Raw genomic sequence first — 20,222 nt, forward strand, 5'->3', positions numbered from 1 at the left:
GTGCAGAGGCTGCTTGTGGGCTGCTTGTGACCAGCACAGGATCTTTGACCACTGCTGCTCCTGACCGGTGCTGCACTGGCCTTCCCGGGCCCTCACTCCTGAGGCCAGGCTCACTGTGGACATGTGTTTGGCTTCTCCTAAGGCAGCTCAGACCAGAGCTGGAGGGATCCACCAACTCTAACCTTCCTGGTGGCTGGGCTTCCCGGCATGTACCTCCACACAGTGTCACGGCCCCTTTCATGTAGAAGCGGAATCAGATCTGTTCCTTCTGAACAGACTGTCATCCTGTTTTGTTTGGAAGTGTTCTTCAGACATAACACTGTGAATTCCACAAAATACTTCTCTCTCCTAGCCCATCTCTGGGCTGCTGAAGACACAGGGACTAGACTATTGTCAAAGTGTCTCCTGAGTGGCAGGTGAATCTGGTGCCCTTTGGCTGTTATCATTCATAAAAGATTTTGGTACTGGAGAACAAGCAACTTGGAAAAGAAGGTCACCTCTTTTACTCTCTGGACTTCCCCTTTCAGGACATGAAGTTCAGTGACCTGAAATCATACATGGAGCAATAATCCAGAACATAAAAATGGTCTGCTAAAGCTGGTTATTGGCAACAGCTTGCCCTGGATATGCCAAGAAATGAAAAAGCACTTTTCTTTCCTTTCCGAAAAATGCACAGAAGTAGAGAGAAAATACTGAGTCTGAGTAAAAACTTAATGGTACAAAGGCCTGGGAAAGTTTACCCTATTGAACCTAGTGACTCCTAAGTAACCATGAACTCTGATTTTACTTTCTCTTCACTTTAAAAGTAAGGAGGGAGAAGAGGACAAAGTGCCTTTTTATAAGAGTGAGATTCCCAACTCTTTCCTTTCATGATCAGGGGTGTTTGTTCTTGGGTTTAGTGAAAACCATAGCATTATTGGACCTTTCTGACTTTATGAATGGTTGTGCAGGCCCCCAGAAGAATTATGAGGAGTCTTTGGCTGGCAGAGACATTCTCTGTCCCCTTGTCTCACTCCTCCTTTTCTTCATCTTTCCCTTCCTCCCTAACTTCTCCCATTTGCTATTTTCCTCCATGTTGTCAAGCACATTCTTTCTAGGCTCTTTCTCACTTGGAGAACTTAAAAAGAACTTAAGTTCTTCTGTCTTCTGTTTTCATCACTTACCTTAAATGCTTTCCAGAGATAGTGGAAAGTGCTGAGATACAAGGGAAGAGCTACACCCAGTGAAAGAACTCTGGGAGATGACTATGAACCACTACATAGAATTCCCAATCCCTATATTTTTGTCCACCTGCATTTTTGATTTCCTTCACAGGCTTATTGTACACTATTTCAAAGTCCAATTCTTTTTGTACAGCAAAATATCTGTATGGACATGTTTACATATATTGTAATTAACTTATACTTTAATATATTTAACATGTATTGATCAACCTGCCATCTGGGGGAAGGAAGGAGGGAAAAAGTTGGAACAAAAGGTTTGGCAATTGTCAATGCTGAAAAATTACCCATGCATATAACTTGTAAATAAAAAGCTGTAATAAAAAAAAAGTGTGAACAACAACAAAAAAATGTCATTGTAGAAGGTGGATTTTTGTTGTTTAGTTGTTCAATTCTGTCAGACTCTTTGTGACCCCATTTGGGAGTTTTCTTGGCAAAGATAATGGACTGGTTGGCTATTTTCTTCTCCAGCTTGTTCTACAGATGAGGAAACTGAGGCAAACAGGGTGAGGTGCCCACAGTCACACGGCTAGGAAATATCTGAGACCTCTTCAAGTTGAGTCTCCCTGATTCCAGGCCTGGTGCCACTGAGCCCACTATGGGTTCTAATGTTCCATAAAATATTTCTTTTACTTAAACATATTTTCAAGGAAAGAGGCTATTCATAAAAATGAGCCAGCCATCCACTTATTAAACTGAGACCAAAAAAATGATATGATGCTAATATGATACTTAAATAACAAATATGCTCTAATTGATGTGGGAACTCCATTAGAATAGTTCATAACACATCCATCCCTTCTTATCTTGTTCCATTAAATCCTTCCAAGTAGATCTAGGCAGGGGATTCTTTTTACATATTTTAATATTTTTTAAATACTTGTTTAACTCTTAAACCATACATATATTAATCCCTTATTTTTACTACATACTCCTTTCAACTCATGCAATATCTTTGATGACATATCTTGTGCTATTTCTTGCATAGGAGTCATCATTTTTGATTGTTCAGAGGTCTTGATGTTCTGTGATTCATATCCATATAGACTGTGTTTGTCTTTACTAAGTTAAAATTTTTTTGGTTGTTCGTTAAACAGCAAATAAAGTGAGATCTTTCATCTTTAGACTTTCTGGTCATTTGTGTGGTTATGAAAGTATCATTTGCCACAGAAAATAGCAATAGTATGTCTTTTGTTGTTTGCTTGAATTTTATTTTTTTCTTACTTTTCTTCCTCTGATCAGATTTTTCTTGTGTAGCAAGATAATTGTTTAAATATGTATGCCTATATTTGATTTACATATTTTTTTACCATGTTTAACATATATTGCATTACTTGCTATCTAAAAGAGAAGGTGGGGGAAAAGGGGGGGATATTGGAACATAAGGTTTTGCAAGGGTCAGTATTGAACAATAATCTTTGCATATGGTTTGAAAATAAAAAGCTTCAAGAAAAGAAAAGAAAAGAGTCCGTGAAAGCTCACCTTTTCCTCTCCCATGTTTTCATTAAGGATACTTTTGAGTAGGTTATTCTAATAAAGATTTTAGTTTTATAGATGTGATAAAGTAGATTAGTTCTTTTATCATCATTCCCTTTTCAAAATGAAAATGAAGTTTTCTGATCCTTTCTGATTTAAAGGTATTTTCTATTGGGATTTTTATTTTGTTTCTTATCTTGCACACATTATTAATAATACTCTTTTGAAGCCTGTTGATCCTTCAGGTGTAATAATCTAACAGCTTATGTAAACTGAGCAGGACCTTTCATAATGAGACATAATCATAAAAATCATATTAAAAACTCTCTGTCTCTGTCTCTCTGTTTCTGTCTCTGTCTCTCTCTTTCCCCCAGTAGAAAGTCATTAAATGGTTACGATAATGCTGTAGTAAAAATAATACTGTACTTTTTGCCCTTATATATCAAAATCTTGGAACTTTTATTAACCTTTTAAAAACATAAATTAATTGATTGAATTTCATTAGGAAAAAAAAATTCAGAAACTCCTCAAGTTTTCTGGCTTGTATTTGTTATATGTACATACCCCTGCCCCAAAATAATCAATTTCAAGTGACATCTTTGAGGCCCCGCAGTACAGTGAGTGGAACATGCACGGGGCTTAAAATCAGAAGCTATGTCCCGAATCCTGTTCTGCTACTTACTGTCTATGTGACTTGGGCAGATCAGTGACCTAATTCCCTACCTCCTGACATGCTCTTACCACCTTGATTCTCTGGGCCTTTATTCAGAGGCTGAACTTGAAGACTTTTATTGGATGATTTGGTGACCTCTAATGGCCAAAGGAAGAGATGACATTTTAGAAATAAAGCTTTGACTGAAGCTCTGCTTAAAAGTCTTCTAGAGGCTGGGGGAGAGGGGTTCTGCTGCTGTTCCCAGGGCCTCTTAGGGACCTGGACAAGGACGACCTCCACCTGTTCAGGAGCCCCGGGGTCCATGTCACGACTGTAGGTTGTGGACTCCGAGATCCAGGGCATCTCTCCCATCGGGGTGGCCACCAGCAATTCTGGGGGGCACCTTTCTTGCCTGGGTTCCCTGCTTTGCTGCCTCCCAGCGACTGCCCTCCCAGGTATCTCTTTGCTTTCCTGAGCTTTTGTCAGTGCCCTTTGGATCAGTGTGGCGACCACTGGAATGGGGAACGTCCTGCACTCCTTAGGTTCCATCAGTGTCAGCAACACTGTCTGGGGCTCGCCCGGGGGACATCTGTGCCCGCTCTGGCTCGGCCATCTCGGCTGCCTTTGTAGGCATGGTCTTCAACATTCTGGTGGGTGACAGTCTGGGCCGTGGGTGGGATGTGAAGCTGGGGCCTGATGGACTGCTGGGGAGGTCTTGGAGGAGTTCTTGGAGCTTCTCCAGGGCTTCCCCCTGAATAAAGCTTTGGGGGTCCTGCCTCTTTGGTCTGTAAGGAGTCAAGATATCCAGCACTCAGGGACACCCCACCCTCAGCCCCAAGGCCAGACTTGTCTAAGGACTTCACTCAGTGTGGCCTACTGACCTGTTGTCTTTAAAGCCCTTCTGTGTTCTTGTGGATAGGTGGGAGTGTTTTCTGGGGGCCTCTGGTCCTTGTGGCCCAATAATCTCCAGACTAGCTGTACCAAATAGTCCTTCCTCCAGGCATATGGCGGGCTCTTGGATCTGCCTTGTCCTTGGTTAAGTGGGACGGGAGCACTTCTGATTAGCGCGGGCAAGGACTTGGCTTAGAAGGACTCTTTACAAAGACCATTAATGGTCTCCAGCTTTGCTCTGGGCTTTCTTGATCCTGTCAATTTCCTGGGGTTGCCGAGGCATTCCATAAAAGGCCCCAGCTCTGCCATTGTACATACATTTGATTAGCTTTATGTTTTTTCCATTTGGGGGAGAAGGAGCCTTAGAGGTAAGATTGCTTCATCAGTCCCTCTAGGCTGACTAGGAAGGGTCTTTTAACTGAGAGCAAGAATACGCACCGAAGGAGAAAGCCAGGGAAAAACCAAGCCCCTCTGATCTGGGTCCCTAATCCTGGCTCTTTTCTGCAGGACTCAACAGCCTTTCTCATTCTTGGATTCAAGGGAGAGAACTTTGTTTTTGTTTGTTTGTTTGTTTTTTAAATTAAATTAAAATCCAAGCCAAGAAAAAAAAAAAAGGAAAGCTTGACAGTAAGGAATTTATGACCTGCTAGGGGCAGGGGAGGGAAATGAAGGGGTCCAGAAGATAATGGGTATAAATACCATGCCAGTAAATCAGAGAAATATAGGAAACATGAGATCAAGAGAAAAGTTTAGGAAACAGGATTTCTGCTTGGTTGGAACATGATATTTATGAAGGGAGAAGCAGAGGCTAGAAGGACAGGTAGGAGCCAAGTAATCGTATCTTAACCTTTGAGAAATGGAGAAAGAATCACTAAAGATTTCCAATCAGGGAAGAAGCACACAAAATAACAGATAATTCAAAAATGAAGTTATGTAGATTTGGAAATATCAATTATTACATTTATGCAAGGTTCTAAATTTTTTGTTTGGGTCATATTTTGAGAGGATATGAACCATTTGGGTTATCATAAATAACACAGATAAATAGGTATTTTTCTACTAATTAAACAAGTTATATATTTGGTGGTTAAGTAAGGGTTGAATGAGGATTAAAATGGGATCGAAATGTGCATCATAAAGCTGAACAAATTAGATGAATGTAGCAAGTAGTATTTTATTTACCTGCTGAAAGAGTCTCTAAATTAATATTAGTGGTTATTTTATTTTTAAGCCTAAATATGTTGATTGGATGGTGAGAAACATTGAAAAGAAGTTGAAAGTCTTGCAATAAACATGACTAATTATATATTTCTTATTTCAGTTGCGATCAAATGAGATGTTTGTTAAAACCCTTTGCAGTCTTAAAGTTCTATGTATTAATCTTAGCTATTGTTTTAAATTTATAGTTAATTGTCTTTTGCTTTTGTGACTCTGAAATTAATATGATAACATTAATGAATTCACACATTCATAAATTTTCATTTTCTTCCCTCAGAAATCATGAGTAAAAAACCCACTCAAATCCATGTTTTCTTTGGAGCACCAGTTATTCCATCAAATATAGCAGTATCGCAAGAACAAACTTATTCAGCAACGAGTGCCAATCCGTGGAAAATTACTCAGTTCTTTTATCATCCCCATTCCTTAAATGTTAGTGCTGAAACATGCAAGTGTGGTCATCTTGAAGACCATCATGTAAGTCTTCCAGTTCCTCTTAAAGAACATATCCTGAACTCTGATAAGACTGGATCTTGCCATGATGAAGACTATTTAACATGTGTTCCAGAAACACAGTGTATAGAGTCCCAGAATAGTGATCCTTCAAGGATAATTGATACATCCTACTATCATGAGCAAATACCTGGATTTGAGAGCAGAGTACAACAGCATTTAAATGAAGGAAAATATCATCATCCTGTGGATGATGATAATAAAATCATGGACCAGCAGGAAAAATTTGAATCCAATTTCTCTTTGCAAAATCTTTTTAAAAAAAATTCCCAGCCAATAAAACAAGATTATTCTGATATGTGGGATTTGGTCTGCAGTACTAAGCAGATTAATATAGAACCAGAAGTTGTAGAAAATGATCACATGCCATTAAAAAATAATGAGACAGTCAACCATTCTCTGGGATTCTCTTCTCCCCAAATAACAGATGAGCCTAAAGATAAAGGAGTGATAATAAGGAAGCTCTCGAGCTTCAGTACATCAGCAGACATTGAATTTCTTACTATTATGACATCAAGCAAGAAAGCTTTTCTAGCCCAAAGCCTGGATAAAGAACAGAGTTTTCTAAGTAAAGAAACTTTGAGCATTAAGCCAGAATCAAAGGAAAGTTGTAGGGAAGTGAGACTAGAAAATTCCAATAATTTTGTGAATGCACCAAATCAGGCAAACTCCCTTGAACTTTTTAGTCCTAATCGTCCTGAGACAACAAACAACAGCACTCCCTTAAACTGTAGCAACGGAATCAAAGAAAATACAGCATCTCAAGGACTTTTCAAAACTCCTAATGAACAGTCCACAGATGATTTTTGTATTGATTCATTTAGCACAAGAAAAATTTGTCCTCAACAAAATACTTTCCATAAAGTTTCTATGAAAAGAAATCGAACAAATGAAGATAAGTCAGGTCCTTCAAGCACTGTATCAGAAGCCCTCCAGGGATCCAAGAAGGTTAAAGAAACCCATCAAATCTCTTCCAGAGCAACTCCTGAAAAAAGTGTATCTAGCTTTGGCAAGTTCTTAAACAAAACATCACTGTTGAAAAATTGTGTTTGCAAAAGCCAGAGATATAATTGTTTGGTTATGGCCTTACATCCATGTCATGTGAAGGAAATACACATAAAAACAGGACCAAATTCTGGCTGTAAAGTTCCTTTGGCAACTATTACAGTAATTGACCAATCAGAAATTAAGAAGAAGGTTGTACTGTGGCGTGATGCTGCCTTTCGCATGCTAACAGTATTTCCTGGAGACATAATTTTACTAACAGGTAATAACCTTGTGCTACTAGCAATTATTTATTTCATTAAAAACTTCTCCGCCCATATGAACTTGATGACTCATTTTCCGTCACCTTTCTGTTCTGAGTCCAACATACTTCCTCTCTATCCATTTATGTTCCTACATTATGGAACAGTGCTTAATTTTGGTAGAAAGACAAAATTCTAATGATCTGTGCCACTATAAAGCCCATAGAATAGGAGAAAAAAACACAAACATGAATAACTAATACATAATATTACACAAGTTCTATAATTTTAATACCAAATGGTTTTATATAATAAGATCAGGAGACAAGATTTTGCTAGTTGGGAAGATCAGGAGAGGATAAATGAAGTAGGGTGTGGCATTTGAAAAGAATTATAAAGAAGGGTTTGAAATTCTGCCATAAAGGGATAAAAGAAAACATTTGGGACATGCTGGAAGGCTTGAGGAGAGGCATTAGTGGGAAACTTTGTATGAAGTGATATAGAATAAGAGAAGCAAAACCAAAAGAATATACATGATGACTTTAAAAAAAAATCACCAAAGTGGCAAAATTCCAAGTAATTGAAAAATCAGTGATGGTCTTGGTGAACAGATTATGAAACATAGCTCTTTCCTCCTGGCATAGAACTTAGTGGCTCTCAGGCCAGAATGTTGTACTTATTATCAGATGAAATCATTGCATTTGATGTTTTTGCTTAATTGCTTTTCTTGTACAAAAGATTCCTTTTGGAGGGATTTTCTTCCAGAAACATGATATAAAAGCAAAAAATACCAATAACATGTTTTGTGTTTTAGTTTTTTAAAGAAAAGGCAAGGAGATGGGAAAGGTGTAGGGTATGTTCTAGAAAAAGAGCAGCCTAGACAAATAAGAATATAAAAATAGCCTTAAGTGATCTCGAATCCCAGGCAGAGGAATTAGAATTTTAATCAGTAATTATAATAGCTTCCATTTATATAGCATCTTTAAGGCTTCCCAAGACTTGTATATTAGTTCATTTGACCCTGACAAAGACCACCATGAGATATTACAAGTACCATTATGGATGGTAAATATTTGGAAGTCATTGGCATTGAGATGTTTGTTGAAACTATAGGAATAAATAAGATCGCCTAGAGAAAATGTACGGAAGACTTGAGAACAGAGGCACTCTCAAGGTGGGAGATAGATTATAATCATGCAAAGGAAACTGAACTATTCATGGCTGGGTAAGAGAAAAACCAGCATAGAATAAATAGTTTTTATTAGGTTAAGGAAGAATTGAACAGTTTCAAAAGTCACTTAAAAGTCAAATAAAATGAGGCTTACGAAAAGGCCATCTGATGTGGTCATGGAGAGATTTTTACTTGTTTTTTAAGGATTATGGAGTAGGTTATTTTAGACATAGTAAGGGACCAAGGGATAAAGAAAAACTAAAGATTAAAGTTGAAAAATGATCAAAGAGGCAACTTAAATTTGATGGGAGGAATAGAATCAAAGACCCAAGGAAAAGGAGGTAGCCTTGGCAAGAAAGAATGGGAGATACGGTAGAAGGATTGTGACCAGAAATAGTATTCTGATGTGATCTCACTTGATTGAGAACAAATTTCTTGAAAGGCATGGTTGAAAAGTGGTTGAGAATTTCTAAATGCTCTCAAATGATTTTGATTTCTTTTTTTTCCAGATGTCACTATACATGATGACCAATGGTACAGGGAAACAGTACTGCAATCTACATCTACCACTCAGTTATTGAATCTGGGAAGTTGCTCATCTGTCCAAGCAAAAGAATGTAAGACATATTATGAATATAATGGTTTGTTTGCCAAATTCTTTGTGTGGTTAAAACACAAAGTGGCTAAAAAAATGTTACAGGGACTTGGTCACAAGATTTAGTCAGTGTTGGTACCATAACTGTCAGGGTTAAAAGACACCTAACTTTTTTTTTCATAATTTTTTTTTCCAATTCCATGTAAAGAAAATTTTGGACATTAATTTTTATTTTTTTAATTTTGAATTCCAAATTCTTCCCCTCCTATTACCCTTATAAAGTGAGCAATTTGATACAGGTTGTACATGTGTAATCATGCAAAACTTTTTTCCATATTCATTATAATGTGAAAGAAGATAGAAAATCTCCTGTCATCCTTCTCCCCCCACCAAAAAAAAATTAAGTTAAAAATAATATGCTTTGATCTGCATTAAGACTTCCTTCAGTTCTTTCTCCAGATGTGAAAAGCATTTTTTTTATCATGAGTCCTTTGGGATTGTCTTCAAGCCTTACATTGCTAAGCGTAGCCAAGTCATTTGCAGTACATTATACAATATTGCTGTTATTGTATACAGTGTTCTCCTAGTTCTGCTCGCTAAACTTTGCATCAGTTTATGTAAGTTTTTCCAGGTTTTTCTGAAATCAGCCTGTTTATCATTTCATATAGCACAGTATATTCCATTACAGTCATATATCACAACTTGTTCAGCCATTTCCCAATTCATGATTAACTGCTCAATTTCACTATGAAAAGAGGTGCTAGAAACATTTTTTACAAATAGGGCCTTCCTTCCTTCCCCCCCCTCCCCATCTTTTATTTAATCTCTTTGGGAATTAGATCTAGTAGTGGTATTGATGGATTAAAGGGTTTGTATGAGTTTATAGCCCTTTGGGCATAGTTCCACTTTGCTTCCAGAATAGTTGAATCAGTTCACAACTCCACCAGCATGCATTAGACACATATAACTCTTAATAGATAAACTAACTTTTACAAGGAATATGGAGTTCATTTGGATGTGGTATTTTTTTTTTTTTTTGTGAAGTGTATCAGAATTTTAAAAAATGCAAAATTTATGTTAATAAATTACTTCACTATCATTTTTTGCTCTATTTTTGTTGATGTAGATAGAAATTAATATTTTTGCAAATTTGTTGGAATCAGTTTTCTTTTAGAAAGAATATTAAAAAAAGACAAAGAAAAATATGGCTTAATATATTATATCGTTTTAGTGATTTAATACTTCCATAGTTATTAGAATAATTTTTATCCTATAAGTTCTAAGGATTTATGGGATGCTATTTTTAAAAACTATATTGTTTTTTTCAACTCTTTAATTTGCAGATTATGTAAAATATATAATTCTGTTTTTGCCTATTCACTTTTGGATATACTCTGCCTTAAAAACTGCCTTGAGATCACAATACTCCTTAAACTAATCTGTTTATTTAGTGCTATACCAATCAAACTCCCAAGAAATTGTTTTACTGACCTAGAAAAAATAACAACAAAATTCATCTGGAAGAACAAAAGATCAAGAATTTCAAAAGAATTAATAAAGAGGAAAAGCAAATGAAGATGGCCTAGCTGTACCTGATCTAAAATTATATTATAAAGTAATGGTCATCAAAACCATTTGGTACTGGCTAAGAAATAGAGAAATTGATCAGTGGAACAGGTTAGGTTCACAGAACAAAATAGCCCATGACTATAACAATCTAGTATTTGACAAACCCAAAGCCCCCAGCTTTTGGGATAAGAATTCACTTTTTGACAAAAACTGCTGAGAAAATTGGAAACTTGTATGGCAGAAAGTAGGCATAGATCCACACCTAATACCATATACCAAAACCAGGTTGAATTGGGTTCATGATCTATACATAAAGAATGATATTATAAACAAATTAGAAGAACATAGGATAGTTTACTTCTCAGATCTTTGGAGAAAGGAATTTGTGACCAAAGAAGAACTAGAGATCATTATTGATCACAAAATAGATAATTATGATTATATTAGGTTAAAATTTTTTTTGTACAAACAAAACTAATGCAGACAGGATTAGAAGGGAAGCAATAAACTGGAAAAACATTTTTATATCCGAAGGATCTGATAAAGACTTCATTTCTAAATATAGAGAATTGATTCAAATTTATAGGAGTTGAAGACATTCACCATTTGATAAATGGTCAAGGATATGAACAGACAATTTTCAGATGAAGAAATTGAAACTATTTGTAGCATATAAAAAGGTGCTCCAAATCACGATTGATCAGAGAAATACAAATTAAGACAACTCTGAGATACACTACACACCTCTCAGATTGGCTAAAATGACAGGAAAAGATAATGATGAATATTGGAGAGGATGTGGGAAAACTGGGGCACTGATGCATTGTTGGTGGAACTCTTAAAGGATCCAAAAATTCTGGAGAGCAATTTGGAACTATGCTCAAAAACTTCTCAAACTGCATACTCTTTGACCTAGCAGTGTTACTACTGGGTTTATATTCTGAAGAGATCTTAAAGGAAGGAAAGGGACCCACATGTGCAAAAATGTTTGTGACAGCCCTTTTTGTAGTGGCAAGAAACTGAAAACTGAGTGGATGCCCATCAGTAGGAGGATGGCTGAATAAATTGTGGTATATGAATGTTATGGAATGTAAGAAATCAGCAGGAAGATTTCAGAGAGGCCTGGAGAGATTTACATGAACTTGATGCTAAGTGAAATAAGCAGAACCAGGAAATCATTGTACATGGCAACAACAAGATTATACGAGGATCAATTCTGATGGTTGTGGTTCTTTTCAATAATGAGATGATTCAGGCCAGTGCCAATGGTCCTGTGATGGAGAGAACCATCTGCACCCAGAGAGAGTGGGAATTGAGGATGGACCACAATCTAGTATTGTCACCTTTTGTTGTTATTTGCTTGCTTTTTGTTTTCTTTCTCATTTTTCCCCCTGATTTTTTTTGTGCAGCATGATAATTGTGTTAATTTTTTAAAAAGCAAGTTATTGACCTTTGATGCAGATCACTGCACCTTATCTTAGTTTGTGACTGTTTTTTCTATTTTGTGTAAACTTTTCAAAGTTAGGTTTCCAAAGCTAAGTAATTAGAATTAGTTGATCAGAGGGTTTCAAAATTTATAGGATGTCCCAAAGTTCTGAGGGAAGATTTTTAAGCTATTAAAACTAAAGACCTACAGTAGGTCATTTGGGACAGTGTGTGTGTATATGAGAAAGAAGTTCAAAAATTCACAGAGCCTTGATCGAGCTAGTAATAGTTTTATTACGTATACTAAATTAGTTCAGATTTAACCTACCCTAAATAAAGTGCTGCTGCTTCCACTCATCTACCCCCAATAAGACCTTTAAGTATATTAGCACAGTACTTTCAAGGATTCATGATTTTTGTCAGTGTGAGTATTCCCTCCACCAATAGAGATAGGAACCCTTTTACAATTTTATACACACTCTTCAAAAATTAATTGTTGCTGAAAATTCATTACTCCATATCCTATCATGGGAAAAACCTCTTTGAGGCTCATTGTAAGGTACATTTTTAGTAACAAATATTGTCTGTCTCTATTGAGACTTTCTAGTTTGTTTGTTTTTCAGGGGGGTTTTGTTTTGCAAAAAAAAAAAAAAAAAAGCCTTAGAATTTCCAAAGTTAATCTCCAGTTAAATGTAAAAATAGGATTTTATTTATTTATTTTTTTGAAGTAGGATTTTATTGAAGCACATAGTTATTAAGAAAGAAATGTAACATTGTTTGTAGGTTGCACTGTTTATTTTAAATAAACAAAATTTGAAGAGGGGATGTAGCCTACAGAATTTTTTTTTAAGGAATAATTTGTACTATTTTTTAGTTAAAGATATAATAGTTAAGGCTTTTTATTTAAATAAGAAAGGAAATACTAGAAGATTATGGGAGGTTTTAATAAAGTTTACCTTCTGAATTATTCTTTATTCAGGAAAAACCAATTTTATAAAATTTCCCTACAGGTGGCAGCACTATGAATGAATTGTTTTTGGCTGTCCTTAATGTTATTTAGAAATAAATGCATTGTTGTTGTAGAGTGAAAGTAATTATAATAATATAATTTGCAAGCATGAGTTTTGGAAACATAGAAACATAATGGGACATTCAAAGCCATCTAATTCATACCATTTCTGGAAAAGAATTCTATCTGTTACATATGTGACATATGCTTATATGACATTTGTTCAAAGACCTCCAGTGTGGGAAATTCATTACCTCTCAGAGTAGTCCCACTTTCAGGCAGCTTTAATTGTGATCTTGGATTTCACCTCCTTTTTGTCAGTTTTGTTTTATTTGTTTCTATTGAAATTCATGATTTATAATTAGTGACCTCATACAAATTTAGTCATAAAAAACTTTTTTTTTTTTTTTTTTGAACAAAAACACTTTAACCAGCTCTACTTAAAACAACCATACTGGATTTTAGGATTAGAAGAGAATTTAGTGGTCTTATAATCCAATATCCACAGCTCTTTCAGGAATCCCCTTCTCTTAGCATCCCTAACAGTAAATGTTCATTTAATTGGAATATGTCATGGATTTTTTTTTTTTTTTCATTTTGTTTTCATGAGAAAGAAATGGCAACTAAACAAGCTTATTCCAAGGGATTTTTTTTAAAAAGGCTATCTCCAGAACATTTCATAGGATTATCTACACTATTACATAGTTATAATTGATATTTATTCAAAGTGCCTTTAGTAATAGCAGACAGTGATTGTGGTATGTTCAGTAGAGGTTCTGCTGCCTTATTATTATTTGAAAACATTTTTAAAAATAATAATGCATTTATCATTATTTCTGGATTTATTGTCAAAAGACAATAAAAAGTAACTGAGATTTTGAACCTGATTGTGAAATTATGTGGCTTGATTCTTGGAAAGGTATACATAACTTAGCCAGAGAAACCTTTGTAAAATATGTCCCAGAGTTTAATGTGCTAAGTAAATGCCAGATAATACTGGTTTTTCTTTCTTTCTTTCTTTTTTTTATTAAAGCTTTTTATTTACAAAATATATGCATGGGTAATTTTTCCACAATGACCTTGCAAAACCTTGTGTTTCAAATTTTCACTTCCTTCCCCCTACCCTCTCTCCTAGATAGCAGATAGTCTAATACATGTTAAATATATATTAAATCCAATATATGCATGAGTATTTATACAATTATCTTGTTGCACAAGAAAAATCTGATCAAAAAGGAAAAAAATGAGAAAGAAAACAAAATGCAAGCAAACAATAACAAAAAGAGTAAAAATGCTATGTTGTGATCCATACTCAGTTCCCACAATCCTTTCTCTTGAGTGTAGATGGCTCTCTTCATCACAAGATTATTGGAAGTGGTTTGAATCATCTCATTGTTGGAAAGAGCCATGTCCATCAGAATTGATCATTGTATTATCTTGTTGCTATGTACAATACAGATAATACTGTTGCTGCTATTGTTGTTATGATGATTACCTGGGAATTTATTATAAAACCACAAATAAATGTTTTGCTTCACTTATCAAATATCTATATTTTATTATCCATTAAAAAAAAAAAAAAGAAAAAACAGAACACCTTCACCTGGCTTGACTTTTTAAATTAGATCTGAGGCTATCACTAACTAAAATAAACCTAAAGATATATTTAAATATTTCCATTTCAAAAACAGATGATTTTAACTCTGCATTACAAACGCAGAGTACTCAGTATTCAGACATTGTAATGAGGATATCTGAAAAAAATGAAATTTAGTTATTGTCTTTCCTTTAAGATAACATAAGTATTTCTATATCATTTCCCTCCCTCAGTCATTTATATACTATCCATTGAAATAGGTTGAGGTTCATTCTAGAAAGCTGAGCATCATGAAGTGAGTAATTTATATCAAAAATATTATTTAAATCATCAGTAAATGTTTATTGGTACATAGTTCCTATCCACAAGTAACTTAAGTTCTAGTTACATATGATATATAAAAATAGTACAAGACAACAGTATATCATAAAGCAATATATATCACTTGATGAGTGAAAGATATTAATGATGAGAACAATAAGTTGAAAGAAAAGAAAAAACCCATTGTGGGTTGGAAGGATCTGAAAGGTGTCATGAGAGGGGAAAGACTTCAACTGGTTGGGTATTATAAGATTTGGGGGCAAAGGAAGCAGGCAAAGGATTTAGATTCCAGGTAGGCATAAAACATATTTCGGACATCGTGAGTAGACTACTCCAGAGTGAATTGATTAATAGACACCTTTGAGTGGCAGGCAAAGTAATTTGAATGTTATCCAGTGGAATAGCCATTGAAGATATGTAAACAGAGACCTGATGGTTTTAAGGCTAGTAATGTGGTGGTGATGCATAGAATAGATTGAGGGACTAGAAAAACTATGGCAGAGAGACCAATTAAGTTGTTGCTATAGTTTTAGTGGGAGCATAAAAAGAGTTTCAACTAGGTTGGTAACACTGGAGATGAGACATGCCTAATGAGTAAACGAATAATAAATTGTCAAGAAACAATAAAAAGTAACCGAAATTTTGAGCCAGATTGTGAATTAAAAGAAACTGTAACAGAATTAAAAAATAGCTGAAGTTTTGAATCTGGTGGTAAATTAGAAGAATTAGGTAAGTTAGAATTAGATGCCAATTTTTTTTTTTTGTCTAATCTTCATAGTCAAAATAGAGTTCTCTAAGTAGACTGATATTTTCATCATTTGTGCTTTTTTTTTTTTAGATTCCTATATAGTCAGTGTTACAGTACTGCAAGATTTATTGGGGTACATCTCTTCAAAGCATTCCTACATTGTAGATCTCCCTTTTAGACATCCTCAGAAATTGGAAAGTATACAGTATGTAGAACTGGACCAGCTTCAGCCAAACACATTAGTCCATTCAATATTAAAAGTTGTCAGTATCACAGTACTAACAGGTAAGTCATCTTGTGGTCCCTTCATTGAAAAGATTGATAATGGTGTTTTCTCAAGAATCAAGAATTTTCGAGCATATGATAAAAATCTAGATTATGATGGTCTCATAATATGAAAATAGTCCTTAAAAATGGAAATAAAAACTGAAAATGAAATGTGTCTTTTTAAAATAGATTTTTTTATTGATATCTTTTGTTTTTATATTGCCTAGATTATCCTTTGTATCCTTCTTCTTTCTTCCTTATAGCAAAGATTTTTCTAAAAAGAGGAAAAAATTGTAGACAAACATCCATCCAAAAAAATCTCTTGTATGCAATGGTTATGTTCCCTTTAACACATTTGCAAAGGAGTGAAGGAAACATCTTTTTCTGTTTCTCTATATCTCTTCTTTGGGGTCAAATTTACTTTTTGCAATTTTGCAACATTTCATTTCCAAGTGTTTTGTGTTCTTTCAGTTTATATTGATGTTATTTGTATTCTTTTACTGTTTTGCTTTACTTTGTATCAGTTCATGTAAGCCTTTTCATGCTTTTCTATATTCATCATATTTGTGTTTTTCTATAGCATATGGTAATAGCCTTATTGCGTTTATATCCCTCTGTTTGTTTTTTAAATCATTCTCTAATCAGTTGCATCTACTTTATTTCTAAGTTGTCAAATCATCAAACATTTATTAAGCACTTATTATATGCCAAATATTATGCTAAGTTCTGAAGATAAAAAGAAAAGCAGAATATAATCATTTCTCTCCAGAAACTCACAATCTTAAATGCCAATGGTTTTAAGTATTTAAATACCATACTCCAACAGCTCCATACATACAAAATAAATACAGAATAAATTAGAATCTCAGAGGGAAGGCACTAACTGTAAGGAGGACCAGGAAAAGCTTCTTGGCACAGATTTGAATGAAACTGGCTACCGAAGAGGGAACAGTGTGGTCCCAGCACAGGGATCAGCCACTTAAAATGCCCAGAGTTGGAAAATGGATCATCCTTCTAGTTCTTTGCTGCCACAAAAAAAGTGCTAGTGTTAATATTTTGGTGTATATGGAGCCTTTATTTTTGTCATTGTCTTCCTTGGAGTAAATGCCTAGGAATAAATTCTCCAGGTCAAAGGATATGAATGTTTTAGTCACCTTATATGCATAATTACAGATTACTTTACAAAATGATTGTACTAATTAAATTTCACCTCCATCCGCAGTGCATTAGTGTGAGAAAGTACATCTATAATCTAGTTTAAAATTTTTTTCTTTTGTTTAAATGACTTAGGATCACTTAATAAGTGTCTAAAGCTGATTTTAAACTCAGGTTCTCCTGACTCCAGGGCTGGTGCTATATCCATCGTGCCACCTAGTTGTCCCTTGCCTAATCTGCATTTGAGTTAAGTTACAAACTTAAGAAAATGAGAAAATTTTCAATTAGGTCAAATAAAATTAATAATCTTTTGCTTTTTCAGAGGCAGTATATGGTTACAGAGGACAGAAACAAAGAAAAATTATTTTGACAGTAGAACAGGTCCAAGATCAACATTTTATACTTGTATTATGGGGTCCTGGAGCAGCTTGGTACTCAGAGTTTCAAAGGAAAAGGGGTAATGTATCAGACTTTTAAAAAACTTAAAACACAATTTGAATGGTTAATAATCCGATGTAAGTTAAAGAGGAACATAAGGTTCAGAATGCATTAAATACAAATACTCTATAAACATGCCCTATTTCTTTAATTTTGAAGTAGAAAAATGTGTCCTAAAAATCCTCATTATTCAGAAATGTGATAAAATTAAAAAACTCATTTATAGGTGTAATGCCTCAGTTTGCCTGAATCATTATGCTATACCCTGAATAAAATTATTATGCCTACCTCCCTCTCTTATCCCATTAAGCTCTGGCCACTCTCATATTCTAGTGAATCATAAAACTCCAGGTGGCTTATCTGAAATGCCTGCGTATTGCTCACTATCTCCTGCCCTAGACTCTGTCTCCTGCTCCCAATCTTCTTGATCCCCAACTTGTCAGGATTAAGTTATAACTTACCTCCCTCCTCTTTTGCCTTTGTTTTCCTGATAGTTGGACCCCTATAAAAAGTCTCTGGAATTAATTGCTCGGTGCTGAATTCAATTGGCTGGCTTCAGCTAGTCTTGGCTAACCCAAATTCTCCACTATTAAAATATTAAAAACTAATCTTTCTCTTGTCTCAGTTTCTCTGGCATTACATAGGGACTTACAATACTGCTATGAAATTTATATCAGCCAGTTAATTTTTAGGTGCAATGTGCTAAAAATATAAACTGGTTATATGTCTTTATATTCTGTCACAATATGCTACTTTGAAAGTACGTGTGTTAACTTTTTAAAAAAATTTGATTCTGAACTTACAGAATGAACCCTTCCTCATACAGAATAGAATAGAGAAAGAGCATTATATATGAAATTGTAAAATTGTTATATATATTTCTATTGCATATATTACATAGTCTATTACATATTGCTTTTGCTTTTTAAAAAAGTATTTGGCTTGTTACTTGCACTGCTATTCTGCTTGTGTTTCCTTCTGAACTCTGCATTTCTAAATGTATTTAATGACCTTTTCTTTTTTTTTTGGGGGGGGGGAAGGGAAGGAACTCAAGCACTAGCAGTTTCCCTTCCTCTACTTCCCTAAAACTTTTTCCCTCTAATCCTTAACAAATATATTTAAATAAAATAAATTCATCTGTTAGCCAGATACATTTTGTATATGTGTCTTAGCTGTATACCTTGGGAGAGTAATCATCTCACCTTTCAGATGGAGCGTAGCATGCTTCAACAGCAGTCCTCTGGAATATATGGAAATATACCATAATTTATTCAACCATTCTCCAGATAATAGACGATTAGTTTCTAGGTCTTTGCTACTACAGAAAAAGCTTCTATAAATATTTTTGTACAAATACATCATCTTGCTGTCTCTTTGGTGTTTTTGGGGTATAGACCTAATGACAGTGCCACTGAGTCAAAGGGTATATAGAGTTTAGAGACTTTTGGAGCCTAGTTCCAAATTGTTTTCCAGAATGGCTGACCTTGTTCTACAGTTCCATGTACCCAGTATGCCCCTTTGTATTACTTCTCTGACAAAAGTAAAAAACTTTTTACATGTACAAAGCCAGTGATTTTTGACATGTAGTCATGTTTAAAATAGGAACTATACCTATATTTTCAGTTCAGGCTTGAATGAATTATATTAAAAATCATTCATACTTCATTGATAGAACAGTACTTTTCTACTTTTTAATTCTGGTGACATTTTTTTGGTTTATAATAAGTAGGAATGGCAGTACAGGTGATCTGTCTTTTCCTTTAACTCACTGAAGTGATCTCTAGAGTAAAAGAGTTTGTAAATCATTGTATCATTCAACTGTCCCTGCTGGAAAGGGTTAATGGCTGTCCCCACAAACTGAACTTACACCTTGTTGAGTTATACAAATATAAGCCTCTGATCCATCTTTTAATGATTAATAGGAAATACCTAGAATGTTAGACATTAAAATTAAATTTTTTTTATGTTAAGATCAAATGTCCATGGTATGTCATGAGAGTTGTTTGCCAGTTGTGAAATTAGACAAATATCTGCCATATTTGATCCCAACTTAAAAGTCCAGACCATGAGTTTAATAGATGCTTCCAAAATGTGGTTCATCATGTAATCAGTTCACAAAGCAGATAACCACATGATGGACATTCTTTTAAGGATAACAAGGATTAGCATTATTTATCCACAAACCTTTCTCCAGAAGAGGGTTTGTATACTTGCATACAATTTAGTTTAATATTAAAAAGTAAAATATCAGAAAGCTGAAAAACAAATATTGCCCCAATATTCATTTAATAAGCATTTATAAAGTACTTGCTATACAAGACATCATGCTCATATCATAAAGTTTTAATCTTTAACATATTCAAGAGAGCTTCCTACCTAAGCAGGTCTGCCATGTTATATTCTGAGGCTTCATAGTGAAGATGTTTTCATTTTCAGAATTTCTTACAAACTCTTTTCTGCTTTACTCCAATAATACAAATTCCTATGCATATACAGTATCAAGTTTCATTGCTGATCAGAAAAAAGTAGAAGAGCTGGTTGTTTAGAAGGGGAAAATGATTTAAAATGTACGGCCCTTTTCAAAAAACTTGCTGCCATTTAGTTTTCAGAAACAACTCAACGTGCCTGAGAACAAATATTTGGGCAGTACATGCACCGCGTGGCCACATAGGAGAAATGTAATGGCAATTAGGAAGAATTTTATTTCGAA

At 34.7% G+C, this 20,222-nt stretch overlaps 1 protein-coding gene across 8 annotated transcripts in view; it reads left to right on the forward strand.

Annotated features, from left to right (window-relative positions):
- Positions 1–20,222, forward strand: part of SHLD2 (shieldin complex subunit 2) — a 102,273-nt gene that overhangs the window by 56,635 nt on the left and 25,416 nt on the right. For all 8 annotated transcript variants that reach the window (XR_004232518.1, XM_031956256.1, XM_031956255.1 and 5 more), the window contains 4 exons: positions 5,735–7,237; positions 8,898–9,005; positions 15,743–15,937; positions 17,397–17,531. Coding sequence is in view for 7 of the 8 variants with exons in the window: in XM_031956255.1 (XP_031812115.1) it covers positions 5,735–7,237; positions 8,898–9,005; positions 15,743–15,937; positions 17,397–17,531 (1,941 nt within the window). In the remaining variant the exon portion in view is untranslated. The remainder of the gene's footprint in view (positions 1–5,734; positions 7,238–8,897; positions 9,006–15,742; positions 15,938–17,396; positions 17,532–20,222) is intronic.

The sequence above is a fragment of the Sarcophilus harrisii genome, chromosome 2, assembly GCF_902635505.1.
Source record: "Sarcophilus harrisii chromosome 2, mSarHar1.11, whole genome shotgun sequence".
Lineage (NCBI taxonomy): Eukaryota > Metazoa > Chordata > Mammalia > Dasyuromorphia > Dasyuridae > Sarcophilus > Sarcophilus harrisii.